The 21,712-nt window shown below is 36.3% G+C and overlaps 1 protein-coding gene across 2 annotated transcripts in view; it reads right to left on the bottom strand.

Moving 5' to 3' along the window:
* Positions 1 to 21,712, bottom strand: part of LOC145269494 (protein hobbit-like) — a 387,158-nt gene that overhangs the window by 159,680 nt on the left and 205,766 nt on the right. For both annotated transcript variants that reach the window (XM_080125227.1, XM_080125228.1), the window contains exons 18-21: positions 20,519 to 20,810; positions 19,000 to 19,106; positions 9,438 to 9,524; positions 6,797 to 6,908 (exon numbers count right to left, since the gene is read on the bottom strand). In XM_080125227.1, coding sequence (XP_079981353.1) covers positions 6,797 to 6,908; positions 9,438 to 9,524; positions 19,000 to 19,106; positions 20,519 to 20,810 — 598 coding nt within the window. The remainder of the gene's footprint in view (positions 1 to 6,796; positions 6,909 to 9,437; positions 9,525 to 18,999; positions 19,107 to 20,518; positions 20,811 to 21,712) is intronic.

Raw genomic sequence — 21,712 nt, 5'->3', positions numbered from 1 at the left:
TTGTTTCTTCCGCCATGTGCCTAGCATCATTTCTGAGTTGTAAGCCTTTTTAGTTTTAGAAAATAAAATGCAATGTTGTTCCAAACAAAATAGCAGCATCACTGCAGAGAAGTTTTGAATCGTAAAAGTTTGCAGGCGAAGAGTTTTCGGTAGGTAGCCAATCCAAAGAAGTTTTGAATTGTAAAAGCTTGCAGATGAAGAGTTTTTGGTAGGTAGCCAATCCAAAGAAGTTTTGAATTGTAAAAGCTTGCAGGCGAAGAGTTTTTGGTAGGTAGCCAATCCGAAGAAGTTTTGAATTGTAAAAGCTTGCAGGCGAAGAGTTTTCGATAGGTAGCCAATCTGAAGTAGTTTTGAATTGTAAAAACTTGCAGGCGAAGACAAAAAGCAGAGTTTCTTTCTGTGTGAAGACAAAAAGTTATGTTAAATAATTCCAAGAGATTCAGTATATTTTATGGAGTGATTCCAATTTTTGATTGGTTGGTAGCTGAGCATAGTTCCATTTGATTGGTCAGTTTTTATCTCCCATGTTTATAAATATAACCTTCCAATTTTTTGTAACCTTCCCCTTAATTACACCAAAAATACTGCAGCAGTTAGTCAGAATTTCCATAAACAAAATTTCTCTCCAAGAACTTCCCATCCGTGAAACACATTAGCACGAGACTGCTTCATGCATACTGCAACATGGTCATCTCCAAATCCAATGTCAACAAATACTTGTCATAAACTGTTCTTACAAATTATGAAACTTTGTTAGTTCCATTTAACATTTTCAATTCTTTCGTAATATTCTTCATCATTCAACTGACAAATGGCTCTTTTTCTTTTCCCTTGTTTTTTTTTTTTTTAATTTTCTTTTCAGTTTGTTCAAGCTGGAGGTAGGGCATCCTACCGGATGCCAAACATATACCCACTAACTCAGATAATCCAATTGAGAGATCTTTTTAAGATTCTGATCATGCTTTTGAGTCCAATTGTTTGAATCTCTCTTGCACTTGGTTCACCGGGTATATTTGCCATGTAGTTTTTGAAATTCTTTTTCATGAGTCCAGTTGCTTTGATAATTACTGGAGTGATAGAGATCTTCCTAAAATTCTGTTATAGATCTGTTAAGGGTTGCAAAGAAAAACAGAATGCCAAAATAAAGTAACAACATGTATTGCAAAGAATACAATAGGTAGGTTATTCGTCGTAGCCGATGAACAACCTAGGTTGGCACACTGGATCTCGACTGACACACCTTATGGCTTAGTGTTCCGGTATTTACTGAGATTGGAATAGTCTATTAGTAGATAACATAGGTTAGTTCCGCCACAGCAGATCCTGTTTCTTTTCATGTCGTACATAAAACCTTGGTATTTCGTTATCTTTTTCCTCTCAGCTGTGTTTAACCGGGCATCATTGGAGGAAATTAACTTCTACTATGGTTGCTTCTTTCTCCTTCTTGTCCCATATCACTATGTTAAGTTTTATAGCTCCGTTTTCTAGGTACGTGCCTGCTGGGATTGCATAGTCATAGTGATGGATGGTGTATAACTTATTTCCAACTGTTCTTTCTGGTAAACATGTTCCCAGGGCTTGCTGCTGCATTCAATATTCAACTTTGTACAGATCATCCAGTGGAGATATTTACACACTCCGTCGTATAGTATCCCCCCCCCCCCAGCAGAACATTACAGTTGGATGTCAGGTGGCTCACACTTTTTTGTGACGTAACTTGCACTTGCTGCCATTGCTCAGATCACTCATCTTCTTAAAAGCATTTGTCATCAAGCCTTGATCTTGGGCAGCCATTATAATCCTCTCCTGATCACAGTGGAGCAATCCTCTTTTTAGCCAGTCTATAGAGCTTTCCTTATTTATATATATCTATTGTTTACTTCGCTAGATAGAGAGACAATAAAATAGATAGATAGAAAGATAGATAGATGAATAAATGCTTTCTACCCGGCATTGCCCGGCGATTACATAACACTGAGATCACTCATTTATTTAAAAGCACTGGTCATAAAGCCTTGATCTTAGGCAGCCATTATAATCCTCTCCTGATCATAGTAGAGGGATCCTCTTTTTAGTCAGTATAGAGAACCTTCCTTATCTATATAGTCTTTGGTGAATTGATCGAGAATATACTTGTCATGCTGTTGGTTGGACCATCCTCCCGGTTTTAGGATCTAATCTTAACATAAAAATGTAGATATAATTTTTTTTTAATTCAACAAACTTATAAATTGATTGAGATTGTCGGACTGACTTCATCTTGGTTGTTATTGTCACAACGTTTCGGCCGTTTTGCCCTCCGGCCTTGCCTTGTTTTGTAGTGTCCTAGTGACATATGGCCGAGTGGTCCTAGACGTTGTATCAAAGTTTACAGTTACCCAAAGGTGCTGAGTTCAATCCTGAACGAAGGCACTGAAAAAGTAACATTCAAAACAGATAATCAGCAACTATGACCCAGAGCCTAGCTGGAGTCCGAACACGGTACCCCCATAATAATAATAATAATAAAGGGTTGGGTTCGAGACTCCTAACAAACGGTTCCCCAGTTCGATACAAAACACCTGATGGAGGCCGGAGGGCAAAACGGCCGAAACGTTGTGACAATAACAACCAAGATGAGGAAGTCAGTCCGACAATCTCAATCAATGAAAACACCTCATCTCAAAAGTACAGACAATTACTAAACTTATGTTTCATTTTATATATTTTATCCAAAATGGATGTCAGGTGGCTCACACCCTCTAGTTCTTCATGACAGAACCCCCACTTGCTGAGACGACTCATCTTTTTAAAAGCATTGGTTATCAAATGTGATCTTGGGCACCAATTATAATCCTCTCCTGATCATAGTGAAGTGATCCTCTTTTTAGCCAGTCTATAGAGTCTTCCTTATCTATATAGTCCTAGGTGAATTCATCCAGAAAATACTTGGCACGACGTTGGATAGCTCATTCTTCCAATTTTTTGCAATGCGTATTTTTGGCAACTCTTTTGGGCTATTTCCGTAGCAGACTTGTTTTCTGATGCAGATACAAGTGCTCGTCTGAGCTCCAATCTATGGTCCCACCTTACCTTTTTTCATGAAAAAAAAAAAAACACTTGTCTAGCTGAAACCATTATCAATAATTTCCCCCACTCTTTATCTGCTCCTAAAACTAAACGTAGATTCCATGAACAAAGCTTCTTTCTTGGAACTGCATGCCTGTGGAACTTTCTTCAGATTCCCTGCTTTCCAACTGACTACAATATGGTGGTCTCCAAGTCCAACATGGGCAGGTTCTTGATGACCCGTTTGCTTAAGTAATCCAATTTACCAAATTTACTCTACTAACGATTACTATGATATTGTCCCACTGACACTCGTTAACCCTCATCCTTAAGAGGCCTCCGGGCCTTGATAAGTTGGGGACTCTTTTGCAAAAAAAAAAAAAATAAATAATAATAATTAAATTAAAAAAAAAGACACGTTATCATGTGCATAAAGTTGAAAAACATCAACATTAAAAGCTAAATTGCCCATGCCTGAAAATAGTAACCTGACTTCAAGCAACCTTATAAATAAATAAATAAATAAACAAACAAGATAAATAAATAAATAAACAAGATAAATAAATAAACAAGATAAATAAATAAACAAGATAAATAAATAAATAAACAAGATAAATAAATAAACAAACAAGATAAATAAATAAACAAACAAGATAAATAAATAAATAAACAAGATAAATAAATAAATAAACAAGATAAATAAATAAATAAACAAGATAAATAAATAAATAAACAAGATAAATAAATAAATAAACAAGATAAATAAACAAGATAAATAAACAAACAAGATAAATAAATAAACAAACAAGATAAATAAATAAATAAACAAACAAGATAAATAAATAAACAAACAAGATAAATAAATCAATAAATAAACAAGATAAATAAATAAATAAACAAGATAAATAAATAAACAAGATAAATAAATAAACAAGATAAATAAATAAACAAGATAAATAAATATAAAAAGAAATGATTAACATGCAAATTTTATCAAAACAACACCAAGTTGAAAATAATTACTCAATTTCACTTGACTATGAAGAAAGTGCAGTATCTGAATGGTCTTGTGCCTAATTTATTTGAAAATATTTACAATGTAAATTTTTTATGTTTTGTGCCAATAAATAATACAGAGTGAGGCAGAGCAACTTGCTTGTTTAAATTTGGCACCCTAAACAATGGTTACACCCAGGATGGTAGGGATGGACTTATTTGACAGGGTGGGGCTTAAAATTTGGTTCTTAATGTGCATTATTTATTTTTTGTTTATTTTTCAGGAACCCCAGTGAGCATCATGGAGTGGATGAAGTTAGAACGCGCTTTCGCTGTTGAGGCATTTTTTTCAAGCGGTCGCTCAATCGTCGCAAGGGTTACCTGATTTATCAACATGTGACTGTTTTTCATGGGGATATCTGAAATCAATTGTTTACAATGATCGTCCCATCACCTTGACTCACCTGAAAAATAACATTCGTTGAGCTGTCGCCAATATACCCATTGATATACTGGAAAGAGTTGACTGAGACTTCAACGTTTGTTTAACTCAGTGTATAGAGAAGAATGCGTACCATCTTACTGATATCATCTTTAAAATTGGTAAAAAAAAATAAAATTTAAGTGTTGTACTAGTTGCAGTTCAAAGAATTACATGTATACCTGAATTACTTGTGTTTTAAATGATATTCTAAATAAGCAAGTTGCTCTGCCCCACCCTGTACAAAGCGTAGTATCTGTTCTAATTGGTCTGTACTTCCATGGTCAGTAAAAGAGAAATCCTTATAGATAGAGGCGATTTTTTTGTTTAGTTTTGTTCCAATCCAGAGTATGTGGAACTGGATTTTCCCCACATTAAAAACTTTTGCATAACAACACCAAACACTAAATGAGATTTCATTAGTTGAAAATAAACTGATTTGTGACAATTCGATCCATTTTACGCTACTGTTCACATCTGGGCTGGTGCATCTGTCACTAGTTTCTTGCTCCTAGATAGTTAAAAAAAAAAAAAGAGTTGCCAATCTAATAGGTCTTGCACTGTTGGCCAAACTCCAACCTCTGTTCCATCGCCGAAATGTGGCATCCCTGTGCTTGTTTTAAAAGTACTTTAATGGTAAATACTCAGACAAGCTCAAAGTACTAGTATCCCTTCGATGTAAATACGACCGACAAACCACACAAGCAGCAAAATCCCACCCCTACACTGTAGAGATCCCCAGATGCCATAGTGACTCTGGAAGTTCATTGCAGTCTCTTGTTTCCCTTCAGCAATTCAAGTGTATCATGAACTGATATCTCGCTGCCCAACTCCCTGTAAATATAAGAGTTGCTGAAATAAAGACATTAATGATATGGAATTCCCAAGGCAAAAAACCAGTTCAGTCGCTTGATACATGTGTTCAATAGAATTTCGAGGAGCTGCTGCACTTTAAACTTGTCCTACGAATATAAACTTTTATTCTTAGCAAACGCAGCAAGTAAATAATGCTTGGAAAATCGGTTAATCAAAGACATCCACTCCTTCAGCACCACACTGTCAATGTAAGTGAGGAACTTGAGTGGCTGGGAGACCATCATGAGGTTTTGCAGAAGTTTTGTGACTCTGCTGGGGTGATGGTCACTAAGTGCTTAACGACATGGACTAACAAACCTGGGTGTGCGAGGTTTGAATCCAGTTTCTTCCACAGAAACACTTTTATTTAACTGTCGTGACTCAAAGTTTTTCTTTTTACTGCCCCCTCACCGTTCCCTTTCTATGGAGGGGACAACTTGTGACCCTTCACTGCTGACACCGGTGTTTTCTTTTTCCCTTTCTATGGGGTAACTGCCACAAGGTCTTAGCTGCTACTGCCTCGATATTTCTTTCCTCGACGTCCAACCTTCGCTATAAGTTTTCCTTTCTTTTGTTTTCTCATTGGGACTTTGATTTCTTTTCTTGCTTTTCTATTTTGTTGGTATTTTGCTCGCTGAACTTATTCAATTTTAAGTATTTTTTTCTGCTTTCCCTTTCCACACCAAGCTTCATGCTTGTTCTGTTTTATCCTGTTTTCAGTTTTTACCTTCTTCAGTTTTAATAAACCTATTGAGTTTTGATTTTGAAGAGGTGTTTATACTTTCCATCATAAGATTTCAAACACACTCTAGACAATGGAGCACGTAGTCTTCATGAGACGGAACATTAACCCACACCTGACCTTGTATCTAACCTCCTCAAAAGGAGGTAAAAAAATACTCTAGTGATACCATTGGATTGTAGTTATGGCCCCAGAATCATGATGTCTACTTCTGTAACATATGCTAGATTACCGGTTTTCTGGAGGCATTGCTCATTTCCTGTACAAACATGTTCAACAAGATAGAATGGCCTTCGTTCTGTCTCCAGAGACAATAGATACCCCTGTAAGGGTGTCTGCGCATGCAATTGTGAAGCAAGGGTTGCGCAATCTCTATCCACATCTCTCCTGAGTCAGCACTGTCTGATTTAAGTGGCAAAAATAAACCCAGGACAACTGGAAGCAATGCAGAGATAAGCAGAGAGCAAATAGAGCAAATGGTTACCCATTTTTTTTTTTGACCAGCTTCAACCATGCTTACCTCTACATGGATTGCAAATAGCGAATTCATTGCCCCTTTTTTAGAGAGGGGGTGGCATCTTTCTAGATGGGGTTGCAGTCAGCAAAATTGTAGTTCTGCCGAAATGGCGAAAATGTCAGCACAATGTCTAAATGGAATGGTTATTTTGACTTACATGGTAGCGTTTTACGGAGGTTGGCAAGATCATCCAGGAAGTGAATGAGGCACAGATGGACACTGGTTTTCCATACAATCTGGATTTCATTTAGCACCAAGACGGTCATTTCCTAAAAATGAAAAAGACGGCAGAAAACAGATCATCAGAATCATTTTTGGGATAGTTTTATTTCACAACTTGATTTATTTTACTTACCACATTTTAATAATAAGAGAGATGAAATTTATTTTAAATTGGAACATTAACGGCAAGGCAACTGCAATTAAGGTAGGATCTCTCCCTACCATGCTTGAAAGTTACCTGGCTGGGAGTACGGGCAACAAAACTGAAGAAAAGAAGCTCGATATGGCTATAAGGCGCATAAACCACAATGAAACAAAAAGCTCCACTTTTTACGATATCATTCAGAACACAGCCTTTCCTCTGGATCTATATAGCACAGGTCACACACCACATCTAATGATCTTTTAACTAACCAAGAAACACCTCTCGAATGAGAATTAAAGCACATTGAGTAAGCACAATAGCTCTTAGCCAAATGGTCACTTGAAATGAGATAAGTTTCTTGTACACAACAGATATCCACCCCAAGAGTCGAACCTTAGACCCCGGACATTCACAGTAGCAAGCTTGAGATCCATTAAGGTGGCTTAGGGTTGAGAACCAGAAACAAACATTGTGGTCGTTAGTGCGCTGATGGCTCTCCTGATTGAATAAGTGTCCATCTCAGTGCCGATGAGCCTATCACAGGAGATACGGCCCGGCCAACATGCAAAGGATAGGTTAGTTTAGCTATCCCATACAAGAAGGGGTACATTTTCATAGGAACCCACTCAACGCAGCATTTACGTAAATTTTTAATATCTGAATCTCTAAATATTGCTAAAGGAGGTAGAAGTTCAAAAGCATTATTTGCCCCCCCCCTCCAGCATCTCTTCTTACCCCTCACTGTCCTCCCACCCCTTTAACAGGGAAGCAAGACTTGGCTAGTTTGGTAAGCATTTTTTTTTTTTTTAGAAGGATTTCTCCTTCACTAACATTCACTTCATGAACGGGAAAGACCAGCATCCTAAATTTTTTAATTTTAATGTTGACTTTTAATGTAGGAAAAATCCTGATCCCCACGAAATGTCTTACAAGTTAGAAAAGCATTTTATTGCAAGGCATGAAAATGGTTACACAAAATGTTTTTTATTGGTGAATCAATACCCTGCTCGGAGTTCTCCGGCCACAGGCTGACCTATCAGCTAACAGGGAACATTGATTCATCAGCTCCCTAAAAAGTCTTGAGGGAACATTAGCCAGTCAGATCCGGACCGCCAGCCTAGCAACATCTATCCTCTTTCATCCCCTGTCTACCGGATATCTCGCTATAACATTGAAGGTCTCGATTTGAGACAACTGCTACCCAGCCGGAGACGACACAGTACTGACTGACCTTCGACAACCTTAAAAGAACTTTCTTCTCCTTCTTCCCTTTTAGCAGTCTGACCTGCCAGTTCCTGCTACAAATAAAATACTCTTTATTCTTATTGTTTAAAAAATACTCTTTATTCTTATTGTTTAAAAAGAAGTTTGTGTTTCTTTTGTGCCTTGTTCTTTGCTATAATTTATTTGGAACGTAAAACAATAACCTCTCCTAAAAGTGGGTTGGTTGGTTGGTTGGTTGGTTGTTTTTGTTTTACGGCATATCAACCTTTTTTAGGTTATTTAATGCCGAATCTAGTTATTTTGAGGAACGATTTTTAATGGAGTATATTTTTTTTTTTGAAGTCGGATTCTATTTAACCCATAGTTGGGACCCTAACAGGTGCTACCACTCCGGGTCAGAGTGGACCTGGGAACAATGGCAATTAAAGGGTGGCTCCACACTCCCCAAGGCCCGCAAGGTGGGGCCTCACCATCGGATATAGTTTTAGGTCATATCCAGGACCAGTTAGGTAGGACTTATGCACAGGGATGCAACATTGCAGTGATGGGACAGGGGTTGGAACTTGGTTGACAAAGCAGGATCTATGAAATTTGAGACTCTTTTTGAGACCAAGAGGGAGAGACTAGTAGTAGATGTACCAGCGCAAATGTGGCAACAATATTTTATGGGTGAATGGTGGTTTTGTAGAGGTACAGGATACTTTCAAGTGTGTGTAATTTTCTAGCATTATAGACATTCAGTAGAGCACCATAGGTAGCTTGAAAAATTTTATGCAAGGGTGAATGATGGTTTTGTAGAGGTACAGGATACTTTCAAGGGTGTGTAATTTTCTAGCATGATAGACATTCAGTAGAGCACCATAGGTAGCTTGAAAAACTCCAAGTAGGTTTTATTTGTTTTATATGAAGCCATTATATGTAAATCTAATCATAATTATTTTGCTTTCGTTCAGATATTTTTGTTCACATTTTATTCCCTATTATTTACTTTATTTATTTATTTACATTTTTACTCATTTTTATTTAAAAAAAACTTTTTTATCTCAGAACTTTTAAATTATCCAGGCGCCCTAAAAGTGGGAGTCAACATCGATAGTATCACAATTGTATCGCAATCGGGAATTTAAAACACAACCGGGGAAAATATTGGATTATATTCATCCCATAATTTCATTTCGTTTTACAAAATATAAAATAAAATGTTTACCTTTTCTGTGTGTCTGTAGGTAATATTCACACCTTGAAATTGGACGAATGAATTTTTGATGTCGGCACATTTTTGCAAGGGATAAAACTGAAAGATGAAACATAATCGATGAGGTTAGAACGATTGGATATACGACATAATCATTTAAGTGACGTGGATGTCGGGTGTATGAGAATAATAGATATTCTGCATATTAAGTTTGGTTGGAAATCCATCATGGCTGCTTATCTCCCAAAGACTTTTGTGATAAGAATTGAATGCTGCAACATTAATCAGATTATTCTAAGCAAAATTCGAGGGATTAAATCTTTCTGTTTTTTTTTCAAGGCCTTGAGATCACTCGAGGATAAAGTGTAATATAGTCAGTAAGACAACTGCTGAGTGATCGTTTCTCGTTGGAATTCAATTAGTCAGAATTAGATTATTATAGGGGGTGGGATAGCAAGAACTTGTTCACATTGAACTTGAAGACCACCATGTTGCAGTCAGCCGGGAAGTAGGCCAATGGAACAGAAGTCCACATGCAAGCAGTTCAAGACAAAAAAAAAAGCTTTGTTCATGGAATTTGCGTTTAGATTTAGGCACTGACAGAGAGTAAGGGAACTTAATGATAGTGGTTGTAGCTTGACAAATGCTTTTTGTGAAAATCTGCCAGTGGGGGACCATTAAATGAAGCTCAGATGAGCATTTTCTGTGAAAATAACGATAGAGCAGAGACAGGCTTACAACATCTCTTCAGTGGGAAAGAGGTTGCAGAGAGGAAAGGGCATTGACTACTAGGTTTCAATGTCGGTTTTGCCCTCTGTCAAGGCAGGATATGTAACTCGTGGCAGCTCCTCCCCAGATGTGGCAAAAGTACTCCATTTTAGGTCATATTTTGCTCTTATACACGTAGAGGATTGTGTTGGAAGGGAGACACCTTCTGGAGCGGTAAAGTGATGCAACATTTGATGAAAGTCTTTCATTTCAGGTCTGGGGTGAATGTATTTGTAAAATACATTCACCGTTTACTTTGGATTTTTTTTTTATTAAGTGTGCTTGTCAAAAATTATTATCATTTGTACTCACTTGGAGTTCTCACATAAATCATCATCAGAGATTACTTACTAACAACAACCTCACACCCTTTCACTGTTGAGGTCTCTAAATGTCAGAAAGTTTTCTACTCTACTGTTATATATAAAAGCCAAGTAAACCCAAGGATGGAATACTGCTGCCATATCTGGGCAGGAGCTGCTAAAAACAGCTTATCCTGCCTTGACAGAGTACAAAATAGACTTCGCGGCTTAGTGGGGGACGCTCTTTTCTCTACCCTGCAACCCCTCCCCCAAAGAAGAGATGTTGCGAGCCTATCCTTGTTTTATCGTTATTTCCATGGCAGGTGCTCGTCTGAACTCCAATCTCTGGTCCCCCCTCGCCAATCTTTCATGAAAAACACCCGTCTAGCTGAATCCACTGTGAAAAAATTTCCCCCACTCTTTATCTGTGCCTAAATCAAAATGTAGATTCCATGAACAAAGCTTCTTTCTTAGAACTGCATGCCTGTGGAACTGTTCCATCTGCCTGCTTCCCACCTGACTACAACCTGGATGTCTTCAAGTCCAACGTAAACAAATTCCTAATGAACCGCCCCCTTAAGTAAACACTTCATCAAATCTCCACACTAACGTACTGTACTTGCAATAACCCTTATCCCTGAGTGGCTTCTGGGCCTTGATAAGTGGTGACCACCGTGTAAAAAAAAAAAAAAATACTCAAATAGCTGCTTCCCTCGAATAGCTAGACTTTGGAATTCTCTTCCTGCTGTCTGTTTTCCAAACTGTACTGATATGCAGAAGTTCCAGCATCTTATTCTTTTTTAGGCATCGTCCCAATTAGTAGCCCCTTACATCCAGGTGACAATATGCCTTGTTTGGGGTAAAGGTGGGTAAAAAAAAAAATATGGTGTTCCCTGGAGTCTGGATGACAATAAATCTCCCTAGATTTCCAGTACTCTCCATCTCTTTCAATAACCTTTAGAAATGAATTTTCATCATCGCAACAGCGATTTACCATTGACTTCTCGATGATAATAACCATTGGTCATCAATGGAATTAATTATTACATTACATCTTTTATGTGTCATGAAAACAAAACTGTTTTTCTAGGATGTAAAATCGATTTTTAATTAGCAAGTGTTGTCAGTTTTGTCCGGGTTAAAAGTTGCCCTTTTGGAGAGCTTGATATCCTGCATGTTAAAAACTGACATTCTGTTTAACTTTGCCCTCGTATAGAGGAAACTAGGTAAATCTTAACACAAATCCCAACAAAATGAACAAAAAAGGAAAGAAAAAATTTGTATGATGTATGTACCCATAACGGAAAGAAAATATTGTACACCAAAAATTCATTGATCAAAGAGTTTTATTTTTAAATAAGAATATCAAATTTTATTTTATTTATTGTGGACTGTTATCCTCATCTTTTCTTAGTTGTTTCACAACGTTTCGGCCAACTATTCCTCTGGCCTTCGTCAGGTGGTAACATGGTGGAAGACAGTAATTGCAGTCTTATTAATTTTATTTATTGCGGACAATTATCCTTATCTTTTATTAGTTGTTTCACAACGTTTCGGACAACTATTCCTCTGGCCTTCGTCAGGTGGTAACATGGTGGAAGACAGTAATTGCAGTCTTATTAATTTTATTTATTGCGGACAATTATCCTTATCTTTTATTAGTTGTTTCACAACGTTTCGGACAACTATTCCTCTGGCCTTCGTCAGGTGGTAACATGGTGGAAGACAGTAATTGCAGTCTTATTAATTTTATTTATTGCGGACAATTATCCTTATCTTTTATTAGTTGTTTCACAACGTTTCGGACAACTATTCCTCTGGCCTTCGTCAGGTGGTAACATGGTGGAAGACAGTAATTGCAGTCTTATTAATTTTATTTATTGCGGACAATTATCCTTATCTTTTATTAGTTGTTTCACAACGTTTCGGACAACTATTCCTCTGGCCTTCGTCAGGTGGTAACATGGTGGAAGACAGTAATTGCAGTCTTATTAATTTTATTTATTGCGGACAATTATCCTTATCTTTTATTAGTTGTTTCACAACGTTTCGGACAACTATTCCTCTGGCCTTCGTCAGGTGGTAACATGGTGGAAGACAGTAATTGCAGTCTTATTAATTTTATTTATTGCGGACAATTATCCTTATCTTTTATTAGTTGTTTCACAACGTTTCGGCCAACTATTCCTCTGACCTTCGTCAGGTGGTAACATGGTGGAAGACAGTAATTACAGTCTTATTAATTTTATTTATTGCGGACAATTATCCTTATCTTTTATTAGTTGTTTCACAACGTTTCGGACAACTATTCCTCTGGCCTTCGTCAGGTGGTAACATGGTGGAAGACAGTAATTGCAGTCTTATTAATTTTATTTATTGCGGACAATTATCCTTATCTTTTATTAGTTGTTTCACAACGTTTCGGCCAACTATTCCTCTGACCTTCGTCAGGTGGTAACATGGTGGAAGACAGTAATTACAGTCTTATTAATTTTATTTATTGCGGACAATTATCCTTATCTTTTATTAGTTGTTTCACAACGTTTCGGACAACTATTCCTCTGACCTTCGTCAGGTGGTAACATGGTGGAAGACAGTAATTGCAGTCTTATTAATTTTATTTATTGCGGACAATTATCCTTATCTTTTATTAGTTGTTTCACAACGTTTCGGACAACTATTCCTCTGGCCTTCGTCAGGTGGTAACATGGTGGAAGACAGTAATTGCAGTCTTATTAATTTTATTTATTGCGGACAATTATCCTTATCTTTTATTAGTTGTTTCACAACGTTTCGGACAACTATTCCTCTGACCTTCGTCAGGTGGTAACATGGTGGAAGACAGTAATTGCAGTCTTATTAATTTTATTTATTGCGGACAATTATCCTTATCTTTTATTAGTTGTTTCACAACGTTTCGGCCAACTATTCCTCTGACCTTCGTCAGGTGGTAACATGGTGGAAGACAGTAATTGCAGTCTTATTAATTTTATTTATTGCGGACAATTATCCTTATCTTTTATTAGTTGTTTCACAACGTTTCGGACAACTATTCCTCTGGCCTTCGTCAGGTGGTAACATGGTGGAAGACAGTAATTGCAGTCTTATTAATTTTATTTATTGCGGACAATTATCCTTATCTTTTATTAGTTGTTTCACAACGTTTCGGCCAACTATTCCTCTGACCTTCGTCAGGTGGTAACATGGTGGAAGACAGTAATTGCAGTCTTATTAATTTTATTTATTGCGGACAATTATCCTTATCTTTTATTAGTTGTTTCACAACGTTTCGGACAACTATTCCTCTGGCCTTCGTCAGGTGGTAACATGGTGGAAGACAGTAATTGCAGTCTTATTAATTTTATTTATTGCGGACAATTATCCTTATCTTTTATTAGTTGTTTCACAACGTTTCGGCCAACTATTCCTCTGACCTTCGTCAGGTGGTAACATGGTGGAAGACAGTAATTACAGTCTTATTAATTTTATTTATTGCGGACAATTATCCTTATCTTTTATTAGTTGTTTCACAACGTTTCGGACAACTATTCCTCTGGCCTGCGTCAGGTGGTAACCGTGACGGATAGGAACTATGAATCTTCTGGCTGCATTCACTGCAATTATCAGATAATAAATAAACATGAATTTATAAGACCAAAAAATTCAACCTTGATCGCCTTTCGTTACCCATGGTGCAGTTGATAGAGACGTTGAATCTCTACGGTTCCAGGTGAGAATTGTCTGAAGATAGTGGTTTCAATCCTACACAAAGTCGGCCAGAGGCTTATTTGGCCAAAAGCATGGTGAAACAACAACAACTATGGAAGGCAGTAATTGCTGAGGATGCAGTTAGGAAATTCAGAGTTCTTATCCCATCGCGGTTACCACCTGACGAAGGCCAGAGGAATAGTTGGCCGAAACGTTGTGGAACAACTTAGATGAGGATAATAGTCCGCAATAAATAAAATTACTAAATAATACTCATACCAATGAATTCCAATTAAATAATATATCAAATTTTATGTCTAACCGAGGAATAACTCTTTTGCCACACCATTTTGAAAACACTAAAAACACTTTTAAAATAATACAAGGGAGATAACTCCACATAATTGCAACTTGTGAGATTTTTTTATGTAAAGATTCCCTCCATGAAAAACAAAAATAAAGAAAAACCTGATGACGTATGTACTCCTGGTATAAAGAAAATATTATATGCTAAAAACCACATGAATTGGATAGTTTTATCTTTAAATAAGAAAACTGGTATGGCCAAACTGCTAATGATTTCACCATCTTGAAAAAAAAGTCTGCAAGAACAAGGGAGATAACTCCAAATAATTCTGTCAAGTGTTGAGACATTATGTTGAACAAAGATGGCAACAGTAAATCAAATCGGCGAAGAATCAATGCAGTCACAATTTAGTCGTTTCGAGACAGAGGCCAACGGCGAACTAACTGAATCCAAAATTCGACATTTTTTATAATAACTTTTGAGGCTTCTGATTGGTTGATTGTTATAACCACAGTTATAACAATGATCATCGAAATCATTGAAGTCATACCCTCATTATAATTCAAAAACATTTTAACAAATTCAAACTTTCAAGATTTTAAAAAGTCACCCTTAACATGGGAAGGAGTGGGAAAGTCATTTGAAAAAGTCAAATTTGCTTATTTTTCGTTATAAAAATAAAACTAATCGATAAATTTATGTGATTTTTGGTGTACACTATTTTCTTTATGTCATGGATACATATGTTAACCCTTTGGTCGGTCTGGAACACCCGGAACACACAATGGTTTCAGTCAATTTTGGGGCCAAAAGTAATGTAATGAATTCTGTGACTCATCATGAAAATGTTTTAAGATACCAAAATAAAATTAAATATTTCCATTTTACCTCCCGGAAACTGTCTGTCCTTGACTTATAGAATATCCCTAAGCCCTATATGTCTTCATTCATTATGAATTGTATGCCTGAAAAGCATTCTTTTCGGTATAGTGCAACTACACATTCATGACACCAAGTCGTAATCCTTGTGCCTTTAAAGCGTTCATCTCAGTTCTTCCCACAAACGACATACATTTTCCGTTTTTTGTCTTGAATAGTCTCACAGCCATCTGGCTTGGTCATTACCCAAACTTTTCCTGGGCTCCTGGTAAACATCAACCAGTCCTTCAACCACACCAATCAAGAACTCGTGATGGGTCATATTTGGGCCATCGATGTTTGGATTCATCTTGTACATTATGTAGGTATTTATCACAGTTTTGTCTATCAAATGGAAGAACACTCTCTTCCAGCACTTTACAGACCTCCTTTCTGCAGCATAGGTGTCAGTCATATGGTCAGAAACATCGACCCCCCACTCATACCGGCATTGTACTCAGCTACTTGGTCTTCTAAATATACGATTTCATTGTGGGCATTTTGATAAGCCCTATGTTTAAATACAGACCAATGAATGCACATATTTGCTCAATGGTAGCAGGCTACCAGGACCACATTTTGGAATGCTGCTGCAGCACCCCTGATTTTACTCAACACCAGACAAAATAGTTATTTGTCTCATTTACCAAGAAGTCCCAGAGAGAATCAGTATCATCACTAATGAGCCTAAAGAAATACTCAAAATATGTCACTGGGGAAGTAGTTGAGATTGGAGTCGCGGTTGGTCCACAGTGGGCAGTGAAATCATGGAAGATTGGTGGCTTGTCAGCCTGCAGATCTTTAATTGTCACCCAGGGATCATTGAGACATTATTCTGGGCAGGCCTATGTGCTTACACTGGAGCTGGCTGATCACCAACATCAGTATCTGAGGTGTCAGCATCATTTCTGGATTGCGGTGAGTCAGAATCAACAGGTTCATAAATATCATCAGTTTCATTCTCAGAATACTCAAAATCATTTCTTTCAACATCACCTCCACTTTCGGAATCATAGTTGTCATCAAAGTCATTCAAAATATCTAGCACTTAAATTGAACAATAATCGCCGATTTCTCAGACTAAGTTGGACTTCATCACCAGAATTCATGGGTGCTGCCATTTTCTTCCACAATGACAACATCAGCTCACTCACTCATCAATAAAGTCACCAGACCGTACCATTTTTCAGTGGGGGTGTAAGTTACATTCACATGAATGAAGCACATGGTAACAAAATTTCCAGGTGATACCAGGTTCCTAAAAACAAAGAGTGAGTAGGACAAAAGCAACCTAGATTCTGACCTGTCACGTAGATGAAAAAAGTCAATGGCAAACAAAAGAACAATAAGTTCAGAGTTATGCAATCATTATAAAAACAAATGTTTTGGGGATAGTCAGACAGACAGTTACAGAGACGTATGCTACAGATAGGTCTGTCACAGCACCTCCAGATCTCTCTCTCTCTCTCTATCTCTCTCTCTCTCTCTCTGCCCATGCTCCATGCTATACATAGATTGGCAAAAGTGCAACTGTATTTATATCAAGAAAGAATTTGTCATTTGTTATAAAAAACACAGCTATATACTTGCCCACTGTCGAAAACAGTCAAACATTGTAGTTTATACATATATTTACTTTGAGACATACTGCAAGATAACACTAGATCATACAGATTTTTATTTATTTTTGTTTTTTTCAGAAGAAGATCTGGACAAGTGCAAAACAAAAAAAAATCATTTTAAATTATATATATGTCGAAGAATGCCAATGTTGATGCCTTGCATTGGTTACCTCCCTTCTATTTTAAAACGATAACGATAATTCCTAATGAACCGCCCTCTTAAGTAAACACTTCATTAAATCTCCAGACTAACGTAGTGTACTTGCAATAATCCTTATCCCTGAGTGGCTTCTGGGCCTTGATAAGTGGTGACCACCGTGTAAAAAAAAAAAAAGTGAAAGTTTCTAACATGATGAAAACCAATGTGCCTCCTCTTTTGCAGCATTAAGGATTAGTAAGGATTAATTTTTTTTTCTACAAGTGAGTCAGCACTCATCAAAACCTGAAGATCACTCGAAGATAGTGGTTAACGAGTGTATGGAGACCATTGAGACAACAGCACAGTAATCATTAGTGGTGGAAATTGGGTAGAATTTGACTATTCAAGGGGAGAGCTCAACAAAAACTTGTTTACATTGGACTTGAAGACAACCATGTTGTAATAAGCTGGAAAGCAAATCAGCAGAACAGAGTTCCACAGGCAGGCAGTTCTAGAAAAGAAAGTTTGTTTGTGGAATTTGCACTCAAAGTTAGGCACAAATAGAGAGTGTGGGAAATTGTTGATAGTGGTTGTAGGTAGACGAGTGCTTTTTTTTTTTTTTTGTGAAAATGTGACATGGGGGAACCATAGATTGAAGCTCTTATGAGCACTTGAACATATCTGCAGTGAGGTAATCAGAAAATTTCCATTTTTTATGGTTATTTTCTTAATTTGTCAATTGTACAAAAAAAAAAAAAAAAAATCTTAAATAATGTAGAAAAATGCCAATGTTAATGCCTTGCATTGGTTACCTCCCTTGTATTAGTCTTGCAACTTCAGTTACAATATGAAAGAAAGGCAAGATTTGTTCGCTTTTACTATGGTGGAAAGCAATATGCAGAGCTTATTTAGAATTACACTTAATGAAAAAACAAAAATACAGACAAATTTTGTCACTGAATGAAGATGTCATATTCCAAAAATTACGTAAATTGATCAAGTAGTTTTGTTTTTAACTAAGAAAATTAACTTTTATGAAGAAGCAAGATGGGGTCCGGGTGCTGCCATTTTTTTTTTTTTTTTTTTTTAAATTCAATTTTTACCCCAAACAAGGCACAATGCCACTTTGAAGCAGGGGGCTACTATCAGGGACTTAATTAGTGGGGTAATTATGAAGGGAGATGAGTAGAAAGATGTTTGTTAACATTACACTTGAACTTCTGCATATCAGTGCAGTTGGGAAAGCAGAATCCCGGAAGGGAGTTCCAAAGACCCGCAGTTCTGGGGAAGAAACTATTGGAGTAAAAGGCTTTCTTGCACTTAGGGATCTCTACTGTAAAGGGATGAGACTTAGTAGCTTGTCGGGTTTGTCGGGGTAGTTACGTCGGGGAGGTACAAGTGTTTGCAGTTCGTCAGAGCATTCACCATTAAAGTTTAAAATTTTAAGGGCGACAATTCAATTTGAATACCGTGATTCTGTTTGTATTCAAAATAATTAAAACTTTTTAATCACTAAAAATTGTAAATTTTTAGTTTTTTTAGCGCTATATGGTTTTTGGAATATGACATCTTCATTCCATGCCAAATATGTGCATCATAAAGATTTTTCTCTATTTTTTTTTTTTTTTTTTTTTTTTAATAAGTGTGATTCTAAATAAGCACCCAACAATGTGTCTGCTTTTTTTTTTTATCTTATGCACTAAATATTATGTTATAATAACTATATATATATATATATATATATATATATATATATATATATGAGGGAATCACAAATTTCCTGCTTTCTTTTAATGTTTTTCTTTCTTACCTTGTCAATTGATGTGATGTACAAGACTTTAAAACTGTCAATGAACGTGACTGCCTGCAATTGACGGTGTTCCAAAGATATACTATCCAAACACAGCAACAAACAAACTGAAAGGAAAAAAAAAACAATATATATTTCAGGAATTTAAATAAATTGGTCAATTGGATTTCAACGAGAAACTAGAAATAATAGGAAAACGATTCTGATACGACACCGAAATGTTGGCACCAGATCACAGGAGACAGATTCTGAAATGAACAAATCTGTAGTGGACAGGTTCTGGTACAGCATAAAAAATATTGAAACAAATCCACAAAGAACAGATTTGGTATAATATCAAAATGTTGGAACCAGTTCACAGGGGACAAATTCTTGTATAATATCTAAATGTTGGAATCAATTCATGGAGGACAGATTTTGATATAATATCAAAATATTGGAACCGGTTCACAGGGGATATATTCTGGTAGAACATCTAAATGTTGGAACCAGTTCACAGGGGATAGATTTTGATATAATATCTAAATCTTGCAATTAGTTTACATGGGACAGATTCCATTATAATATCTAAATGTTAGAACCAGTTCACAGGCGACAGGTTCTGGTATAATATCTAAATGTTGGAACCAGTTCACAGGCGACAGATTTTGGTATAATATCTAAATGTTGGAACCAGTCCACAGGAGACAGATTCTTGTATAATATCTAAATGTTGGAACCAGTTCACTACGGACAAATTCTTGCATAATATCTAAATGTTGGAACCAGTTCACCAGGGACAAATTCTTGTATAACGTCTAAATGTTGGAAGCAGTTCACAGGGGACAAATTCTTGCATAATATCTAAATGTTGGAACCAGTTCACAGGGGAAAAATTCTTGCATAATATCTAAATGTTGGAACCAGTTCAGAGGGGATAAATTCTTGCATAATATCTAAATGTTTGAACCAGTTCAGAGAGGACAAATTCTTGCATAATATCTAAATGTTGGAACCAGGTCAGAGGGGACAAATTCTTGTATAATATCTAAATGTTGGAACCCGTTCAGAGGGGACAAATTCTTGCATAATATCTAAATGTTGGAACCAGTTCACAGGAGACAAATTCTGGTATAATATCTAAATATTGGAACCAGTTCACAGGGGAAAAATTCTTGTATAATGTCTAAATGTTGGAACCAGTTCACAGGCGACAGATTTTGGTAGAATATCTAAATGTTGGAACCAGTTCACAGGGGAAGAGATTCTGGTAGAATATCTAAATGTTGTAATCAGCTTTTCCTTAAAAAACCATATCTCCGCTGCTTCCAAACGACTTCCAGTCATCTTCGTAACTCCAACATTTGTAATCATTTAGGAGAATTGAATCTATGTATTTCTTCAAGATTCTGATTTTTTTTTGTGTTTATTTTTGAATTTCTGTTTTGTAAGATGCATTCCATGCTATGGAATGGTGGATTTTGCCATCACCACTTTAAATATCTTAAAGATTAAAACGAACACAAAAAAGATGACTTACCACCATAATTATTCCCAGCAAAAATATTCAAGTTTGACATTTTATAATTGATGGTGTAGATGAGTGAATTGAAGTGGAACTGTGGTCTGTTGAGATTGAGGGTTTCCGAAGGTTCTAAAGGTTGGGACGAGATGGTCTCAGATGGAGTGAGAATGAGAGGAGCGGAAGATTTCTGACTGGTGGGTAAATACTTGACCAGGTTGAGCAATGTGTCTACGGCCTGAGTTGACCATTCTAACTGGACATTGTCCTTCATCCCTTCAAGCTTCACTTCATTACTTAACTTGGACACCTAAAACAGAAAAAAATTTTCCATCAGAGACGATGATAAAAGGCTCAGATATGATCTAACAAGGTTTAAATGGATCATCACATTCAATGCTGCAAAGACAAAGTTGCTTTCCTTTAACAATTATGAGAAACCTTTACAACAACTGATTGTCACAACTGAATATTTAAATTCCTCTGTCTGACAGAGAGAAGGATAGAAGTTGTTTTTTCTCTGGCCAATGCAAAGGAGACCTGCTAATACCTCTCTCTCTCTCTCTCATTATATATATATATATATATATATATATATATATATATATATATATATTCTTATTATATACTAATCCTTATTTAAGAAGCTCAACATAATTACAGAGCAATATAGAGAATAAATTACAAAAAAAAAAACTATATTTCAAAATTCATGATGTTGACCATCTTACAATTTATTCCTTTAATTCAGTTGACTTTTACAATTCTTGACAGTATCTGTTTCGTAGCACACAATCAATCACTTAATTATTATATCAATCAGTGAATCTATTAGTAGTTAAGGGTATGATAGATTCATTGATTGATATAATAATTAAGTGATTGATTTTGCGCTATGAAATAGATACTGTCAAGAATTGTAAAAGTCAACTGAATTAAAGGAATAAATTATAAGATGGTCAACATCATGAATTTTGGAATATAGTTTTTTGTCATTTATTCTCTCTCTCTCTCTATATATATATATATATATATATATATATATATATATATGCACAGGGTGTGCATAAAGTCCATGTGCATCTTAAAAATTTATAACTTTACTAGCATAGAGGGGTCGGCTTTGCCCAAGCGTAAAATACGCTTAAATATGAAATTTTAATTCGTCCACATTTCGTATATATTATTATAAAGTCGTGATTACAAAAGTAA

This window comes from Euprymna scolopes, chromosome 45 (assembly GCF_053919585.1).
Source record: "Euprymna scolopes isolate OS-2025 chromosome 45, ASM5391958v1, whole genome shotgun sequence".
In the NCBI taxonomy this organism is placed as follows: Eukaryota; Metazoa; Mollusca; class Cephalopoda; order Sepiida; family Sepiolidae; genus Euprymna; species Euprymna scolopes.
This window is presented reverse-complemented; position numbering and strand designations above follow the sequence as displayed.